The 21628-nt window shown below is 53.3% G+C and overlaps 1 protein-coding gene across 14 annotated transcripts in view; it reads right to left on the bottom strand.

Moving 5' to 3' along the window:
* Nucleotides 1-3785: 3785 nt before the first annotated feature.
* Nucleotides 3786-21628, bottom strand: part of LOC107307721 (ataxin-2-like protein) — a 100186-nt gene continuing 82343 nt past the window's right edge. For 7 of the 14 annotated variants that reach the window (XR_014935220.1, XM_085518202.1, XM_085518200.1 and 4 more), the window contains 3 exons: nt 15288-15443; nt 8967-9153; nt 3786-4038 (listed from right to left, as the gene is read on the bottom strand). Coding sequence is in view for 12 of the 14 variants with exons in the window: in XM_085518202.1 (XP_085374328.1) it covers nt 3998-4038; nt 8967-9153; nt 15288-15443 (384 nt within the window). In the remaining 2 variants the exon portion in view is untranslated. The remainder of the gene's footprint in view (nt 4039-8966; nt 9154-15287; nt 15444-21628) is intronic. The other 7 variants (XM_085518207.1, XM_085518211.1, XM_085518214.1 and 4 more) reach the window with 3 other exon arrangements.

Genomic DNA, 21628 nt, shown 5'->3' on the forward strand with positions numbered 1-21628 from the left:
AACCCCGACTATCGCGATATCAACCCAACTATCGCGACATCAACCCAACTATCGCGATATCAACCCCAACTATCGCGATATCAACCCAACTATCGCGATATCAACCCCGACTATCGCGATATCAACCCAACTATCGCGATATCAACCCAACTATCGCGATATCAACCCAACTATCGCGATATCAACCCCGACTATCGCGATATCAACCCAACTATCGCGATATCAACCCAACTATCGCGATATCAACCCAACTATCGCGATATCAACCCGACCATCGCGATATCAACCCGACCATCGCGATATCAACCCCAACTATCGCGATATCAACCCCGACTATCGCGATATCAACCCAACTATTGCGATATCAACCCCGACTATCGCGATATCAACCCAACTATCGCAATATCAACCCAACTATCGCGATATCAACCCGACTATCGCGATATCAACCCAAATATCGTGTTATCAACCCGACTATCGCGATATCAACCCAACTATCGCGATATCAACCCAACTATCGCGATATCAACCCAACTATCGCGGTATCAACCCCAACAATCGCGATATCAACCCAACTATCGCGATATCAACCCAACTATCGCAATATCAACCCAACTATCGCGATATCAACCCGACTATCGCGATATCAACCCAAATATCGTGTTATCAACCCGACTATCGCGATATCAACCCGACTATCGCGATATCAACCCAACTATCGCGATATCAACCCGACTATCGCGATATCAACCCAACTATCGCGATATCAACCCGACTATCGCGATATCAACCCAACTATCGCGATATCAACCCGACTATCGCGATATCAACCCAACTATCGCGATATCAACCCGACTGTCGCGATATCAACCCGACTATCGCGATATCAACCCGAATATCGTGTTATCAACCCAACTATCGTGATATCAACCCAACTATCGCAATATCAACCCGACTATCGCGATATCAACCCAACTATCGCGATATCAACCCAACTATCACGATATCAACCCCGACTATCGCGATATCAACCCGACTATCGCGATATCAACCCAACTATCGCGATATCAACCCCGACTATCGCGATATCAACCCAAATATCGTGTTATCAACCCGACTATCGCGATATCAACCCAACTATCGCGATATCAACCCGACTATCGCGATATCAACCCAACTATCGCGATATCAACCCGACTATCGCGATATCAACCCGAATATCGCGATATCAACCCGACTATCGCGATATCAACCCAACTATCGCGATATCAACCCAACTATCGCGATATCAACCCAACTATCGCGATATCAACCCAACTATCGCGATATCAACTGAACTATCGCGATATCAACTCAACTATCGCAATATCAACCCCACTATCGCGATATCAACCCCGACTATCGCGATATCAACCCCGACTATCGCGATATCAACCCGACTATCGCGATATCAACCCCGAGTATCGCGATATCAACCCAACTATCGCGATATCAACCCAACTATCGCGATATCAACCCCGACTATCGCGATATCAACCCAACTATCGCGATATCAACCCCGACTATCGCGATATCAACACCAACTATCGCGATATCAACCCAAATATCGTGTTATCAACCCAACTATCGCGATATCAACCCAACTATCGCGATATCAACCCCGACTATCGCGATATCAACCCAACTATCGCGATATCAACCGAACTATCGCGATATCAACCCAACTATCGCGATATCAACCCAACTATCACGATATCAACCCCGACTATCGCGATATCAACCCAACTATCGCGATATCAACCCCGACTATCGCGATATCAACCCAACTATCGCGATATCAACACCAACTATCGCGATATCAACCCCGACTATCGCGATATCAACCCCGACTGTCGCGATATCAACCCAACTATCGCGATATCAACCCGACTATCGCGATATCAACCTGACTATCGCGATATCAACCCAACTATCGCGATATCAACCCAACTATCGCGATATCAACCCCAACTATCGCGATATCAACCCAACTATCGCGATATCAACCCGACTATCGCGATATCAACCCGACTATCGCGATATCAACCCAACTATCACGATATCAACCCGACTATCGCGATATCAACCCAACTATCGCGATATCAACCCAACTATCGCGATATCAACCCAACTATCGCGATATCAACCCAACTATCGCGATATCAACCCAACTATCGCGATATCAACCCGACTATCGCGATATCAACCCAACTATCGCGATATCAACCCCGACTATCGCGATATCTACCCGACTATCGCGATATCAACCCAACTATCGCGATATCAAACCAACTATCGCGATATCAACCCGACTATCGCGATATCAACCCCGACTATCGCGATATCAACCCCGACTATCGCGATATCAACCCAACTATCGCGATATCAACCCAACTATCGCGATATCAACCCCGACTATCGCGATATCAACCCGACTATCGCGATATCAACCCAACTATCGCGATATCAACCCCGACTATCGCGATATCAACACCAACTATCGCGATATCAACCCAACTATCGCGATATCAACCCAACTATCGCGATATCAACCCCGACTATCGCGATATCAACCCAACTATCGCGATATCAACCCCGACTATCGCGATATCAACCCAACTATCGCGATATCAACCCGACTATCGCGATATCAACCCAACTATCGCGATATCAACCCCGACTATCGCGATATCAACACCAACTATCGCGATATCAACCCAACTATCGCGATATCAACCCAACTATCGCGATATCAACCCCGACTATCGCGATATCAACCCAACTATCGCGATATCAACCCAACTATCGCGATATCAACCCGACTATCGCGATATCAACCCAACTATCGCGATATCAACCCAACTATCGCGATATCAACCCCGACTATCGCGATATCAACCCAACTATTGCGATATCAACCCAACTATTGCGATATCAACCCCAACTACCGCGATATCAACCCCGACTATCGCGATATCAACCCAACTATCGCGATATCAACCCCGACTATCGCGATATCAACACCAACTATCGCGATATCAACCCAACTATCGCGATATCAACCCAACTATCGCGATATCAACCCCGACTATCGCGATATCAACCCAACTATCGCGATATCAACCCCGACTATCGCGATATCAACCCAACTATCGCGATATCAACCCGACTATCGCGATATCAACCCAACTATCGCGATATCAACCCCGACTATCGCGATATCAACACCAACTATCGCGATATCAACCCAACTATCGCGATATCAACCCAACTATCGCGATATCAACCCCGACTATCGCGATATCAACCCAACTATCGCGATATCAACCCAACTATCGCGATATCAACCCGACTATCGCGATATCAACCCAACTATCGCGATATCAACCCAACTATCGCGATATCAACCCCGACTATCGCGATATCAACCCAACTATTGCGATATCAACCCAACTATTGCGATATCAACCCCAACTACCGCGATATCAACCCCGACTATCGCGATATCAACCCAACTATCGCGATATCAACCCCGACTATCGCGATATCAACCCAACTATCGCGATATCAACCCCAGAACCCCCCAAAAACACGATTTTTCCCCCCAAAACGAGCCTCGCGAGTGGTTTTTTCCCATCATTTTTTATTTTTATCCCCATTTTTTGGCCTTTTTAACCTTTTTTTGCCTTTTTCTTTAAAATTTCCTTTTTTTTTTCCTATTTTCCTTTTTATTTCATTTCCCCCCCCCCCCCCCCCATTTTATTTTAATTCCCTTTAATTAATTTTTATTAATCACTGTTTGGGGGGGGAGGGGGGGAGGGGGCTTAATTAATCAATCAATCAATTAATCAATTAATTAATCAATTAATTAATTAATTCCTTCTCCCCCCCCCCCCCCCAATTAAAATCCCACCCCCAAAATGGCCTTTTTTCACCCCATTTTTTTGGGGGGGTCCCTTCAGTTCCCGCTGGGGTGGAAGCTCAGACCCTGGGGGGTCACTGCAATGGAAAAACAAGGAGGGGGGGGGGGTCAGCTTCTGCCCCATAGATTGACCCATAGATTGACCCATAGCGCCCCATAGGTGGCCCATATATCACCCCATAGATGGCCCCATAGATGACCCCATAGATGAGCCCATAGTGCCCCATATATCACCCCATAGATGGCCCCATAAATGGCCCCATAGATGACCCCATAGTGCCCCATATATCACCCCATAGATGGCCCCATAAATGGCCCCATAGATGACCCCATAGTGCCCCATAGATCATCCCATAGATGGCCCCATAACACCCCATAGATTGCCCCATAGATGACCCCATAGATGGCCCCATAACACCCCATAGATTGCCCCAGAGATGGCCCCAGAGATGAGCCCACAGTGCCCCACAGATTGCCCCGTAGTGCCCCATAGATTGCCCCATATGTGGCCCCATAGATGACCCCTATCCCCCATAAATGACCCCATATCTCCCCAATTGACCCCCATATCCCCCCAAAGGACCCCATAAATGACCCCCTACCCCCCATAAATGACCCCATATCCCCCCCAAATAACCCTAGCCCCCCATTAATGACCCCCAAGCCCCCATAAATGACCCCCAGACCCCATAAATGACCCCATATCCCCCCAAGGGACCCCATATCCCCCCAGTTCACCCCCATATCCCCCCAAAGGACCCCAGCCCCCCATAAATGACCCCCTACCCCCCATAAATGACCCCATATCCCCCCCAAAGGACATCATATCCCCCATAAATGACCCCATATCCCCCCAATTGACCCCCATATCCCCCCCAGATAACCCCAGCCCCCCATTAATGCCGCCATATCCCCATAAGTGACAGCCAGACCCCGTAAATGACCCCATATCCCCCATAAATGACCCCATATCCCCCATAAATGACCCCATACCCCCATAAGTGACACCCAGACCCCATAAATGACCCCATATCCCCCACAAATGACCCCATATCTCCCCTAAAGGACCCCATATTCCCCTTAAGTAACCTCCAGACCCCATAAATGACCCCCAGACCCCATAAATGACCCCATATATGACCCCATATCCCCCATAAATGACCCCATATCCCCATAAATGACCCTATATCCCCCATAAATGACCCCATATCCCCATAAGTGACACCAAGACCCCATAAATGACCCCATATCCCCCTTAAGTAACATCCAGGCCCCATAAATGACCCCATATCCCCCCCAAAGCACCCCATAAATAACCCCATATCCCCCCAATTGATCCCCAGACCCCATAAATAACCCCATATCCCCCCCAATTGACCCCATATCTCCCCCAAAGGACCCCATATCCCCCATATCCCCCCCAGAAAACCCCATATCCCCCCATAAATGACCCCCAGACCCTATAAATGACCCCATATCCCCCCCAAAGGACCCCATAAATGACCCCATATCCCCCTTAAGTAATCTCCAGACCCCATAAATGACCCCCAGACCCCATAAGTGACCCCATATCCCCCATAAATGACCCCATATACCCCCCCAAAAACCCCATATAACCCATAAATGACCCCATATCCCCCATAAATAACCCCATATCCCCCCCAAAGAACCCCAGACCCCATAAATAACCCCAAACCCCCCATAACCAAACCCCATAAATGACCCCATATCCCCCCATAAATAACCCCAAAACCCCCATAACCAAACCCCATATACCTGTATGGGGTCCTAGGAATCCATATCCCCCCATAAATGACCCCATATCCCCCCCAAAGGACCCGATATCCCCATAAATGACCCCATATCCCCCCATAAATAACCCCAAACCCCCCATAACCAAACCCCATATACCTGTATGGGGTCCTAGGAATCCATATCCCCCCATAAATGACCCCATATCCCCCCCAAAGGACCCGATATCCCCATAAATGACCCCATATCCCCCCATAAATAACCCCAAACCCCCCATACCCAAACCCCATATACCTGTATGGGGTCCTAGGAATCCATATCCCCCCATAAATGACCCCATATCCCCCCCAAAGGACCCGATATCCCCATAAATGACCCCATATCCCCCCATAAATAACCCCAAACCCCCCACACCCAAACCCCATATACCTGTATGGGGTCCTAGGAATCCATATCCCCCCATAAATGACCCCATATCCCCCCCAAAGGACCCGATATCCCCATAAATGACCCCATATCCCCCCATAAATGACCCCATATCCCCCATAACCAAACCCCATATACCTGTATGGGGTCCTAGGAATCCATATCCCCCCATAAATGACCCCATATCCCCCCCAAAGGACCCCAGACCCCATAAATGACCCCATATCCCCCCCAAAGGACCCGATATCCCCATAAATGACCCCATATCCCCCCATAAATAACCCCAAACCCCCCATACCCAAACCCCATATACCTGTATGGGGTCCTAGGAATCCATATCCCCCCATAAATGACCCCAGACCCCATAAATGACCCCATATCCCCCCATAAATAACCCCAAAAGCCCCATACCCAAACCCCATATACCTGTATGGGGTCCTAGGAATCCATATCCCCCCATAAATGACCCCATATCCCCCATAAATGACCCCATATCCCCATAAATGACCCCATATCCCCCCATAAATGACCCCATATCCCCCCATAAATGACCCCATATCCCCCCATAAATAACCCCATATCCCCCCCAAAGAACCCCAGACCCCATAAATAACCCCAAACCCCCCATAACCAAACCCCATAAATGACCCCATATCCCCCCATAAATAACCCCAAACCCCCCATACCCAAACCCCATATACCTGTATGGGGTCCTAGGAATCCATATCCCCCCATAAATGACCCCATATCCCCCCCAAAGGACCCGATATCCCCATAAATGACCCCATATCCCCCCATAAATGACCCCATATCCCCCATAAATGACCCCATATCCCCCCATACCCAAACCCCATATACCTGTATGGGGTCCTAGGAATCCATATCCCCCCATAAATGACACCATATCCCCCATAAATGACCCCATATCCCCCCATAAATAACCCCATATCCCCCATACCCAAACCCCATATACCTGTATGGGGTCCTAGGAATCCATATCCCCCCATAAATGACCCCATATCCCCCCCAAAGGACCCCAGACCCCATAAATGACCCCATATCCCCCCATAAATAACCCCAAACCCCCCATACCCAAACCCCATATACCTGTATGGGGTCCTAGGAATCCATATCCCCCCATAAATGACCCCATATCCCCATAAATGACCCCATATCCCCCCATAAATAACCCCAAACCCCCCATAACCAAACCCCATATACCTGTATGGGGTCCTAGGAATCCATATCCCCCCATAAATGACCCCATATCCCCCCCAAAGGACCCCATATCTCCCCCAAAGGACCCCATATCCCCCATATCCCCCCCAGAAAACCCCATATCCCCCCATAAATGACCCCCAGACCCTATAAATGACCCCATATCCCCCCCAAAGGACCCCATAAATGACCCCATATCCCCCTTAAGTAATCTCCAGACCCCATAAATGACCCCCAGACCCCATAAGTGACCCCATATCCCCCATAAATGACCCCATATACCCCCCCAAAAACCCCATATAACCCATAAATGACCCCATATCCCCCATAAATAACCCCATATCCCCCCCAAAGAACCCCAGACCCCATAAATGACCCCACATCCCCCTTAAGTAACCTCCAGGCCCCATAAATGACCCCATATCCCCCCCAAAGCACCCCATAAATAACCCCATATCCCCCATAAATGACCCCATATCTCCCCCAAAGGACCCCATATCCCCCTTAAGAAACCTCCAGACCCCATAAATGACCCCATATCCCCCCATAAATAACCCCATATCCCCCAGGAAAACCCCATATCCCCCCACAAATGACCCCCAGACCCCATAAATGACCCCATATCCCCCCATAAATAACCCCAAACCCCACATAACCCCCCCCTGCCCCCATACCCAAACCCCATATACCTGTATGGGGTCCTAGGAATCCATATCCCCCCATAAATGACCCCATATCCCCCCCAAAGGACCCGATATCCCCATAAATGACCCCATATCCCCCCATAAATAACCCCATATCCCCCATACCCAAACCCCATATACTTGTATGGGGTCCTAGGAATCCATATCCCCCCATAAATGACCCCATATCCCCATAAATGACCCTATATCCCCATAAATGACCCCATATCCCCCATAAATGACCCCATATCCCCATAAGTGACACCAAGACCCCATAAATGACCCCATATCCCCCTTAAGTAACATCCAGGCCCCATAAATGACCCCATATCCCCCCCAAAGCACCCCATAAATAACCCCATATCCCCCCAATTGACCCCCAGACCCCATAAATAACCCCATATCCCCCCCAATTGACCCCATATCTCCCCCAAAGGACCCCATATCCCCCATATCCCCCCCAGAAAACCCCATATCCCCCCATAAATGACCCCCAGACCCTATAAATGACCCCATATCCCCCCCAAAGGACCCCATAAATGACCCCATATCCCCCTTAAGTAATCTCCAGACCCCATAAATGACCCCCAGACCCCATAAGTGACACCCAGACCCCATAAATGACCCCATATCCCCCATAAATGACCCCATATCTCCCCCAAAGGACCCCATATCCCCCTTAAGTAACCTCCAGACCCCATAAATGACCCCATATCCCCCCATAAATAACCCCATATCCCCCAGGAAAACCCCATATCCCCCCACAAATGACCCCCAGACCCCATAAATGACCCCATATCCCCCCACAAATGACCCCATATCCCCATAAATGACCCCAGACCCCATAAATGACCCCATATCCCCCCATAAATAACCCCCAGCCCCACATAACCAACCCCCCCCCCCCATACCCAAACCCCATATACCTGTATGGGGTCCTAGGAATCCATATGGGGCCGGACTGGCTGGAGGCAGAGCCCCTTGGGGGGGTCCTGGGGTCCCTTGTGGGGCTCCTTGGGCTGGTTGTGGGGCGGGAGGTGGGGGGGGACCCGGAGGAGGCAGCAGCATCACGGGGGGGGGGGGGGCGGCACCGTGGGGTGGGGGGACGTGGGGCTGGGGATATGGGGTTAGAGGGTTAGAACTAGAACCCATAGACCCCATAGATCCCATAGAGACCCTATAGACCCCATAGACCCCATAAACCCCCCCATAGACCCCATAGACCCCATAAACCCCCCCATAGACCCCATAGACCCCATAAAGCCCCCATAGACCCCATAGACCCCATAAAGCCCCCATAGACCCCCCCATAGACCCCATAAAGCCCCCATAGACCCCATAGATCCCCCCATAGACCCCATAAATCCCCCATAGACTCCATAGACCCCATAAAACCCCCACAGACCCCATAGAAGCCCCATAGACCCCATAAAGCCCCCATAGACCCTATAAACCCCCCCCATAGACCCCATAGATATGGGGTTATAGGGTTAGACCTAGAACCCCTAGACCCCATAGACCCCATAAAGCCCCCCATAGACCCCATAGACCCCATAAACCCCCCCATAGACCCCATAATCCCCCCTATAAACCCCATAGACCCCACAGATCCCCCCATAGACCCCATAGAGACCCTATAGACCCCATAGACCCCATAAACCCCCCTATAGGCCCCATAAAGCCCCCCATAGACCCCATAGATCCCCCCATAGACCCCATAGACACCCCCACAGACCCCATAGACCCCCCCATAAACCCCATAGCCCCCATAGACCCCATAGATCCCCCATAGACCCCATAAAGCCCCCATAGATCCCCTCATAGACCCCATAGAACCCACAGATCCCCCATAGACCCCATAGATCCCCCCATAGACCCCATAGACCCCATTAAACCCCATAAAACCCCCACAGACCCCATAGAAGCCCCCAAAGACCCCCTAGACCCCATAAACGCCCCCATAGACCCCATAGACCCTATAAACCCCCCCCATAGACCCCATAGATATGGGGTTATAGGGTTAGACCTAGAACCCCTAGACCCCATAGACCCCATAAAGCCCCCCATAGACCACATAGATATGGGGTTATAGGGTTAGACCTAGAACCCTAGACCCCATAGACCCCATAAAGCCCCCCATAGACCCCATAGACCCCATAAAGCCCCCCATAGACCCCATAGACCCCATAAAGCCCCCCATAGACCACATAGATATGGGGTTATAGGGTTAGACCTAGAACCCTAGACCCCATAGATCCCATAAAGCCCCCCATAGACCCATTGACCCCATAAACCCCCATAGACCCCATAGACCACATAGATACGGGGTTATAGGGTTAGACCTAGAACCCTATAGACCCCATAGACCCCATAAACCCCATAGACCCCATAAAGCCCCCACAGACCCCATAAAGCCCCCATAGACCCCATAAAGCCCCCCATAGACCCCATAGACCCCATAAAGCCCCCATAGACCCCATAACCCCCCCCCATAGACCCCATAGACCCCATAGATATGGGGTTATAGGGTTAGGGGGCTGAACTGACCCAATAAGCCCCCCATAGCCCCCCATTGGACCCTATAACCACCCCATAGCCCCCCATTGGACCCTATAACAACCCCATAGCCCCCCCATTGGACCCTATAGCCCCCCATTGGACCCTATAATCACCCCATAGCCCCCCCATAGGACCCCATAGACCCCCCATAGGACCCTATAGCCCCCCCATTGGACCCTATAACCACCCCATAGCCCCCCCATGGGACCCTATAGACCCCCCATAGGACCCTATAGCCCCCCATGGGACCCTATAACCACCCCATAGACCCCCCATAGGACCCCATAGCCCCCCCATAGGACCCCATAGACCCCCCATAGGACCCTATAGTCCCCATTGGACCCTATAACCCCCCATAGCCCCCCCATAGGACCCCATAGCCCCCCATAGGACCCTATAGCCCCCCCATAGGACCCCATAGACCCCCCCATAGGTCCCTATAGCCCCCCATTGGACCCTATAATCACCCCATAGCCCCCCCATAGGACCCCATAGACTCCCCATAGGACCCTATAGCCCCCCATTGGACACTATAACCACCCCATAGCCCACCATAGGACCCCATAGACCCCCCCATAGGACCCTATAGCCCCCAATTGGACCCTATAACCACCCCATAGCCCCCCCATAGGACCCCATAGACTCCCCATAGGACCCTATAGCCCCCCATTGGACACTATAACCACCCCATAGCCCACCATAGGACCCCATAGACCCCCCATAGGTCCCCATAGCCCCCCATTGGACCCTATAACCACCCCATAGCCCACCATAGGACCCCATAGACCCCCCATAGGTCCCCATAGCCCCCCTTTGGACCCTATAACTACCCCATAGCCACCCCATAGGACCCCATAGACCCCCCCATAGGTCCCTATAGCCCCCCATTGGACCCTATAATCACCCCATAGCCCCCCCATAGGACCCCATAGACTCCCCATAGGACCCTATAGCCCCCCATTGGACACTATAACCACCCCATAGCCCACCATAGGACCCCATAGACCCCCCATAGGTCCCCATAACCCCCTTTGGACCCTATAACTACCCCATAGCCACCCCATAGGACCCCACAGACCCCCCATTGGGCCCTATAGCCCCCCATTGGACCCTATAATCACCCCATAGCCCCCCCATAGGACCCCATAGACCCCCCATAGGACCCTATAGCCCCCCACTGGACTCTATAACCACCCCATAGCCCCCATAGGACCCCATAGACCCCCCATAGGACCCTATAGCCACCCATTGGACCCTATAACCACCCCATAGCCCCCCCATGGGACCCTATAGACCCCCCATAGGACCCTATAGCCCCCCATGGGACCCTATAACCACCCCATAGACCCCCCATAGGACGCCATAGCCCCCCCATAGGACCCTATAGCCCCCCATTGGACCCTATAATCACCCCATAGACCCTCCATAGGACCCTATAGCCCCCATTGGACCCTATAACCACCCCATAGACCCCCCATAGGACCCCATAGCCCCCCCATAGGACCCTATAGCCCCCCATTGGAACCTATAATCACCCCATAGCCCCCCCATAGGACCCTATAGCCCCCCATAGGACCCTATAACCACCCCATAGCCCCCCCATAGGACCCCATAGACTCCCCATAGGACCCTATAGCCCCCCATTGGACACTATAACCACCCCATAGCCCCCCCATAGGACCCCATAGACCCCCCATAGGACCCTATAGCCCCCCATTGAACCCTATAACCACCCCATAGACCCCCCATAGGACCCCACAGCCCCCCCATAGGACCCTATAGCCCCCCATTGGACCCTATAACCACCCCATAGCCCCCCCATAGGACCCCTAGACCCCCCATAGGACCCTATAGCCCCCCACTGGACTCTATAACCACCCCATAGCCCCCATAAGACCCCATAGACCCCCTATAGGACCCTATAGCCACCCATTGGACCCTATAACCACCCCATAGCCCCCCCATGGGACCCTATAGACCCCCCATAGGACCCTATAGCCCCCCATGGGACCCTATAACCACCCCATAGCCCACCCATAGGACCCCATAGGACCCCCCATAGGACCCTATAGCCCCCCCATTGGAACCTATAATCACCCCATAGACCCTCCATAGGACCCTATAGCCCCCATTGGACCCTATAACCACCCCATAGCCCACCCATAGGACCCCATAGGACCCCCCATAGGACCCTATAGCCCCCCCATTGGAACCTATAATCACCCCATAGACCCTCCATAGGACCCTATAGCCCCCATTGGACCCTATAACCACCCCATAGCCCACCCATAGGACCCCATAGGACCCCCCATAGGACCCTATAGCCGCCCCATTGGAACCTATAATCACCCCATAGCCCCCCCATAGGACCCTATAGACCCCCCATAGGACCCTATAGCCCCCCATTGGACCCTATAACCACCCTATAGCCCCCCCATAGGACCCCTAGACCCCCCATAGGTCCCCATAGCCCCCCATTGGACCCTATAACCACCCCATAGCCCACCATAGGACCCCATAGACCCCCCATAGGTCCCCATAGCCCCCCTTTGGACCCTATAACTACCCCATAGCCACCCCATAGGACCCCACAGACCCCCCATTGGGTCCTATAGCCCCCCATTGGACCCTATAACCACCCCATAGCCCCCCCATAGGACCCCTAGACCCCCCATAGGTCCCTATAGCCCCCCTTTGGACCCTATAATCACCCCATAGCCCCCCCATAGGACCCCATAGACCCCCCATAGGACCCTATAGCCCCCCATTGAACCCTATAACCACCCCATAGCCCCCCCATAGGACCCCTAGACTCCCCATAGGACCCTATAGCCCCCCATTGGACCCTATAATCACCCCATAGACCCTCCATAGGACCCCATAGACCCCCATTGGACCCTATAACCACCCCATAGCCCCCCCATAGGACCCCTAGACCCCCCATAGGACCCTATAGCCCCCCACTGGACTCTATAACCACCCCATAGCCCCCATAGGACCCCATAGACCCCCCATAGGACCCTATAGCCCCCCCATAGGACCCCATAGACCCCCCCATAGGTCCCTATAGCCCCCCATTGGACCCTATAACCACCCCATAGCCCCCCCATGGGACCCTATAGACCCCCCATAGGACCCTATAGCCCCCCATGGGACCCTATAACCACCCCATAGACCCCCCATAGGACCCCATAGACCCCCCATAGGACCCCATAGCCCCCCCATAGGACCCTATAGCCCCCCATTGGACCCTATAATCACCCCATAGACCCTCCATAGGACCCTATAGCCCCCATTGGACCCTATAACCACCCCATAGATCCCCCATAGGACCCCATAGGACCCCCCATAGGACCCTATAGCCCCCCCATTGGAACCTATAATCACCCCATAGCCCCCCCATAGGACCCTATAGCCCCCCATAGACCCCATAAAGCCCCCACAGACCCCACAAAGCCCCCCATAGACCCCATAGATCCCATAAAGCCCCCATAGACCCCATAGATTCCCCCATAGACCCCATAAAGCCCCCATAGACCTCATAGATTCCCCCATAGACCCCATTGATCCCCCCCATAGACCCCATAGACCCCATAGACCCCATAAACCCCCCCATAGACCCCATAGATCCCCCCATAGACCCCATAAAGCCCCCCATAGACCCCATAAACCCCCCCATAGACCCCATTGATCCCCCCATAGACCCCATAAAGCCCCCATAGACCCCATAAAGCCCCCATAGACCCCATAAACCCCCCCATAGACCCCATTGATCCCCCCATAGACCCCATAAAGCCCCCATAGACCCCATAAACCCCCCATAGACCCCATAGATCCCCCCATAGACCCCATAAAGCCCCCATAGACCCCATAAAGCCCCCATAGACCCCATTGATCCCCCCATAGACCCCATGGAGACCCCATACACCCCATAAACCCCCCCATAGACCCTATAGATTCCCCCATAGACCCCATAGATTCCCCCATAGACCCCATAAAGCCCCCATAGACCCCATAGATTCCCCCATAGACCCCATAAAGCCCCCATAGACCCCATAGATTCCCCCATAGACCCCATAAAGCCCCCATAGACCCCATAGATTCCCCCATAGACCCCATTGATCCCCCCATAGACCCCATAAAGCCCCCATAGACCCCATAAACCCCCCCATAGACCCCATAGACCCCCCCATAGACCCCATAGATCCCCCCATAGACCCCATAAAGCCCCCATAGACCCCATAGATCCCCCCATAGGACCCCATAAAGCCCCCATAGACCCCATAAACCCCCCCATAGACCCCATAGATCCCATAAAGCCCCCATAGACCCCATAGATTCCCCCATAGATCCCATAAAGCCCCCATAGACCCCATAGATTCCCCCATAGACCCCATAAAGCCCCCATAGACCCCATAGATTCCCCCATAGACCCCATTGATCCCCCCATAGACCCCATAAAGCCCCCATAGACCCCATAGATTCCCCCATAGACCCCATTGATCCCCCCATAGACCCCATAAAGCCCCCATAGACCCCATAGACCCCCCCATAGACCCCATGGAGACCCCATAGACCCCATAAACCCCCCCATAGACCCCATAGATCCCCCATATACCCCATAAAGCCCCCATAGACCCCATAAACCCCCCCATAGACCCCATAGATCCCCCATAGCCCCCCATTACCTGCCCCACGTAGCCGTGGGGGAGGGGCTGCTGCAGTCCATATATGGCGGTGGGCGGAGCCTGAGGGGGCGGGGCTCCGCTGGGATTAGCCAATGAGGAGGGAGGAGACTGAGCCCCGCCCCCTGGGGGCGTGGCCACGTGGAAACCTGTGGGGGGCTATAGGGGATCATGGAGGGGGCGGAGCTAATGCAAGCCCCGCCCACAACGCCCATAAGCCCCGCCCCCAAGCCCATAAGCCCCGCCCCCTGCCATATAAAGCCATTGGAATTATGGTCTATGGGTGATCTATGGGGGGATCTATGAGGTCTATGGGGTCTATGGGGGGGTCTATGGGGTCCATGGGGGGATCTATGGGGTCTATGGTGTCTAAGGGGTCTCTATGGGGTCTATGGGGGGGATCTATGGGGGAATCTATGGGGTCTATGGGGGGATCTATGGGGTCTACGGTGGTATCAATGGGGTCTATGGGGGGCTCTATGGGGTCTATGGGGTCTATGGGGGGGTTTATGGGGTCTATGGGGTCTCCATGGGGTCTATGGGGAGATCTATGGGGTCTATGGGGGGTTCTATGGGGTCTATGGGGGGCTTTATGGGGTCTATGGGGGGATCTATGGGGTCTCTATGGGGTCTATGGGGGCTTTATGGGGTCGATGGGGAGATCCATGGGGTCTATGGGGGGATCTATGGGGTCTATGGGGTCTCTATGGGGTCTATGGGGGGATCTATGGGGGTCTATGGGGGGATCTATGGGGTCTATGGGGTCTCTATGGGGTCTACAGAGGCTTTAAGGGGTCTATGGGGTCTCCATGGGGTCTATGGGGGGCTTTATGGGGTCTATGGGGGGATCTATGGGGTCTCTATGGGGCCTATGGGGGCTTTAGGGGGTCTATGGGGGGATCTATGGGGTCTATGGGGGGGTTTATGGGGTCTATGGGGTCTCCATGGGGTCTATGGGGGGATCTATGGGGTCTATGGGGGGTTCTATGGGGTCTATGGGGGGCTTTATGGGGTCTATGGGGGGATCTATGGGGTCTCTATGGGGTCTATGGGGGCTTTATGGGGTCGATGGGGAGATCTATGGGGTCTATGGGGTCTCTATGGGGTCTACGGGGGGATCTATGGGGTCTATGGGGTCTCTATGGGGTCTATGGGGGGGTTTATGGGGTCTATGGGGTCTCCATGGGGTCTATGGGGGGATCTATGGGGTCTATGGGGTCTCTATGGGGTCTATGGGGGGATCTATGGAGTCTATGGGGGCTTTATGGGGTCTATGGGGGGATCTATGGGGTCTATGGGGTCTCTATGGGGTCTATGGGGGGCTTTATGGGGTCTATGGGGGGATCTATGGAGTCTATGGGGGCTTTATGGGGTCTATGGGGGGATCTATGGGGTCTCTATGGGGCCTATGGGGGCTTTAGGAGGTCTATGGGGGGATCTATGGGGTCTCTATGGGGTCTATGGGGGTTTTAGGGGGTCTATGGGGGGATCTATGGGGTCTATGGGGTCTCTATGGGGTCTATGGGGGTTTTATGGGGTCTATGGGGGGATCTATGGGGTCTATGGGGGGATCTATGGGGTCTATGGGGTCTACGGGGGTATCAATGGGGCTATGGGGGTCTATGGGGCCTATAGGGGTGTCTATGGGGTCTGTGAGGTTATTTATGGGGTCTCTGGGGGGATCTATGGGGTCCATGGGGTCTATGGGGGCTTTATGGGGTCTATGGGGGGATTTATGGGGTCTACGGGAGTATCAATGGGGCTATGGGGGTCTATTGGGGTCTATGGGGGTCTATGGGGTCTATGGGGTCTATGGGGGGATTTATGGGGTCTATTGGGTCTCTATGGGGTCTATGGGGGCTTTATGGGGTCTATGGGGGGATCTATGGGGTCTGTGGGGGGATCTATGGGGTCTATGGGGGGCTCTATGGGGTCTATGGGGTCTATGGGGGGATCTATGGGGTCTATGGGGGGCTCTATGGGGTCTATGGGGTCTATGGGGGGATCTATGGGGTCTTTTGGGGGATCTATGGGGTCTATGGGGGCTTTAGGGGGTCTATGGGGGGATCTATGGGGTCTATGGGGTCTCTATGGGGTCTATGGGAGGATCTATGGGGTCTTTTGGGGGATCTATGGGGTCTATGGGGGCTTTAGAGGGTCTATGGGGGGATCTATGGGGTCTATGGGGTCTCTATGGGGTCTATGGGAGGATCTATGGGGTCTTTTGGGGGATCTATGGGGTCTATGGGGGCTTTAGGGGGTCTATGGGGGGATCTATGGGGTCTCTGGGGTCTCTATGGGGTCTATGGGGGTTTTAGGGGGTCTATGGGGGGATCTATGGGGTCTATGGGGTCTCTATGGGGTCTATGGGGTCTCTATGGGGTCTATGGGGGTTTTAGGGGGTCTATGGGGGGATCTATGGGGTCTATGGGGTCTCTATGGGGTCTATGGGGGTTTTATGGGGTCTATGGGGGCTTTATGGGGTCTATGGGGGGATCTATGGGGTCTCGATGGGGTCTATGGGGGCTTTAGAGGGTCTATGGGGGGATCTATGGGGTCTATGGGGTCTCTATGGGGTCTATGGGGGTTTTATGGGGTCTATGGGGGGATCTATGGGGTCTATGGGGGCTTTATGGGGTCTATGGGGGGATCTATGGGGTCTCTATGGGGCCTATGGGGGCTTTAGGGGGTCTATGGGGGGATCTATGGGGTCTATGGGGTCTCTATGGGGTCTATGGGGGTTTTAGGGGGTCTATGGGGGGATCTATGGGGTCTATGGGGTCTCTATGGGGTCTATGGGGGGTTTATGGGGTCTATGGGGGGATCTATGGGGTCTATGGGAGGATCTATGGGGTCTATGGGGTCTACGGGGGTATCAATGGGGCTATGGGGGTCTATGGGCTCTATAGGGGTGTCTATGGGGTCTGTGAGGTTATTTATGGGGTCTCTGGGGGGATCTATGGGGTCTATGGGGTCTATGGGGGCTTTATGGGGTCTATGGGGGGATTTATGGGGTCTACGGGAGTATCAATGGAGCTATGGGGGTCTATGGGGGGATTTATGGGGGTCTATTGGGGTCTATGGGGGTCTATGGGGTCTATGGGGGGATTTATGGGGTCTATTGGGGTCTATAGGGTCTCTATGGGGTCTATGGGGGCTTTATGGGGTCTATGGGGGGATCTATGGGGTCTATGGGGGGCTCTATGGGGTCTATGGGGGGATCTATGGGGTCTTTTGGGGGATCTATGGGGTCTATGGGGTCTATGGGGGTTTTATGGGGTCTATGGGGGTATCTATGGGGGGATCTATGGGGTCTACGGTGGTATCAATGAGGTCTATGGGGGTCTATGGGGTCTATGGGGGGATTTATGTGGGTCTATTGGGGTCTATGGGGGTCTATGGGGTCTATGGTGTCTAAGGGGTTTCTATGGGGTCTATGGGGGGCTTTATGGGGTCTATGGGGGGATTTATGGGGGGATCTATGGGGTTTATGGGGGCATCTATGGGGTGTATTGGGTCTATGGGGTCTCTATGGGGTCTACGGGGTCTTTATGGGGTCTATAGGGGGGGATCTATGGGGGGATTTATGGGGTCTATGGGGGGCTCTATGGGGTCTATTGGGGGATCTATGGGGTCTATGGGGGTCTGTGGGGTCTATGGGGGGATTTATGGGGGTCTATTGGGGTCTATGGGGGTCTATGGTGTCTATGGGGGGATTTATGGGGGTCTATTGGGGTCTATGGGGTCTACGAGGTCTCTATGGGGTCTATGGGGGGATCAATGGGGTCTAAGGGATCTCTAAGGGGTCTATGGGGGGGTCTATGGGGGGATTTATGGGGTCTATGGGGTCTATTTGGGTCACTGGGGACTATGGGGGGATTTATGGGGTCTACTGAGATCTATGGGGGTTCTATGGGGTCTTTTGGGGTCTATGGGATCTCTGTGGGGTCTATGGGGGCACAATGGGGGTTAATGGGGTCTATTGGGATCTATGGGATCTCTATGGGGTCTATGGGGGCACAATGGGGGTCAATGGGGTCTATTGGGATCTATGGGGGGTCTATTGGGTTCTATGGGATCTCTATGGGGTCTTATGGGGTCTATGGGGCTCTATGGGGGTTCTATGGGGTCTATAGGGGTCTATGGGATCTCTATGGGGTCTATGGGGGCACAATGGGGGTTAATGGGGTCTATTGGGATCTATGGGATCTCTATGGGGTCTATGGGGGCACAATGGGGGTCAATGGGGTCTATTGGGATCTATGGGGGGTCTATTGGGTTCTATGGGATCTCTATGGGGTCTTATGGGGTCTATGGGGCTCTATGGGGGTTCTATGGGGTCTATTGGGGTCTATGGGATCTCTATGGGGTCTATGGGGGCACAATGGGGGTTAATGGGGTCTATTGGGATCTATGGGATCTCTATGGGGTCTATGGGGGCACAATGGGGGTTAATGGGGTCTATTGGGATCTATGGGGGCTCTATGGGGTCTATTGGGGTCAATGGGGTCTATGGGGATCTATTGGGATCTATGGGGGGTCTATTGGGGTCTATGGGGGCACAATGGGGGTCTATGGGGGCACAATGGGGGTTAATGGGGTCTATTGGGATCTATGGGATCTCTATGGGGTCTTATGGGGTCTATGGGGCTCTATGGGGGTTCTATGGGGTCTATAGGGGTCTATGGGATCTCTATGGGGTCTATGGGGGCACAATGGGGGTCAATGGGGTCTATTGGGATCTATGGGGGGTCTATTGGGTTCTATGGGATCTCTATGGGGTCTTATGGGGTCTATGGGGCTCTATGGGGGTTCTATGGGGTCTATTGGGATCTATGGGATCTCTATGGGGTCTATGGGGGCACAATGGGGGTCAATGGGGTCTATTGGGATCTATGGGGGGTCTATTGGGTTCTATGGGATCTCTATGGGATCTTATGGGGTCTATGGGGCTCTATGGGGGTTCTATGGGGTCTATAGGGGTCTATGGGATCTCTGTGGGGTCTATGGGGGCACAATGGGGGTTAATGGGGTCTATTGGGATCTATGGGGGCTCTATGGGGTCTATGGGGGCACAATGGGGGTCAATGGGGTCTATTGGGATCTATGGGGGGTCTATTGGGTTCTATGGGATCTCTATGGGGTCTTATGGGGTCTATGGGGCTCTATGGGGGTTCTATGGGGTCTATAGGGGTCTATGGGATCTCTGTGGGGTCTATGGGGGCACAATGGGGGTTAATGGGGTCTATTGGGATCTATGGGGGCTCTATGGGGTCTATTGGGGTCAATGGGGTCTATGGGGATCTATTGGGATCTATGGGGGGTCTATTGGGGTCTATGGGATCTCTATGGGGTCTATGGGGGCACAATGGGGGTTAATGGGGTCTATTGGGATCTATGGGATCTCTATGGGGTCTATGGGGGCACAATGGGGGTCAATGGGGTCTATTGGGATCTATGGGGGGTCTATTGGGTTCTATGGGATCTCTATGGGGTCTTATGGGGTCTATGGGGCTCTATGGGGGTTCTATGGGGTCTATTGGGGTCTATGGGATCTCTATGGGGTCTATGGGGGCACGATGGGGGTTAATGGGGTCTATTGGGATCTATGGGGGCTCTATGGGGCTCAATGGGGTCTATGGGGTCTCTATGGGGGTCAATGGGGTCTATTGGGATCTATGGGGGGTCTATTGGGTTCTATGGGATCTCTATGGGGTCTTATGGGGTCTATGGGGCTCTATGGGGGTTCTATGGGGTCTATAGGGGTCTATGGGATCTCTATGGGGTCTATGGGGGCACAATGGGGGTTAATGGGGTCTATTGGGATCTATGGGATCTCTATGGGGTCTATGGGGGCACAATGGGGGTCAATGGGGTCTATTGGGATCTATGGGGGGTCTATTGGGTTCTATGGGATCTCTATGGGGTCTTATGGGGTCTATGGGGCTCTATGGGGGTTCTATGGGGTCTATAGGGGTCTATGGGATCTCTATGGGGTCTATGGGGGCACGATGGGGGTTAATGGGGTCTATTGGGATCTATGGGGGCTCTATGGGGTCTATTGGGGTCAATGGGGTCTATGGGGATCTATTGGGATCTATGGGGGGTCTATTGGGGTCTATGGGATCTCTATGGGGTCTATGGGGGCACAATGGGAGTCAATGGGGTCTATTGGGATCTATGGGGGTTCTATGGGGCTCAATGGGGTCTATGGGGTCTCTATGGGGGTCAATGGGGTCTACTGGGATCTATGGGGTTTCTATGGGGTCTATAGGGGTCTATGGGATCTCTATGGGGTCTATGGGGGCACAATGGGGGTTAATGGGGTCTATTGGGATCTATGG

Source organism: Coturnix japonica, chromosome 17, assembly GCF_054131305.1.
Source record: "Coturnix japonica strain WE chromosome 17, WE-NBRP24, whole genome shotgun sequence".
NCBI lineage: Eukaryota > Metazoa > Chordata > Aves > Galliformes > Phasianidae > Coturnix > Coturnix japonica.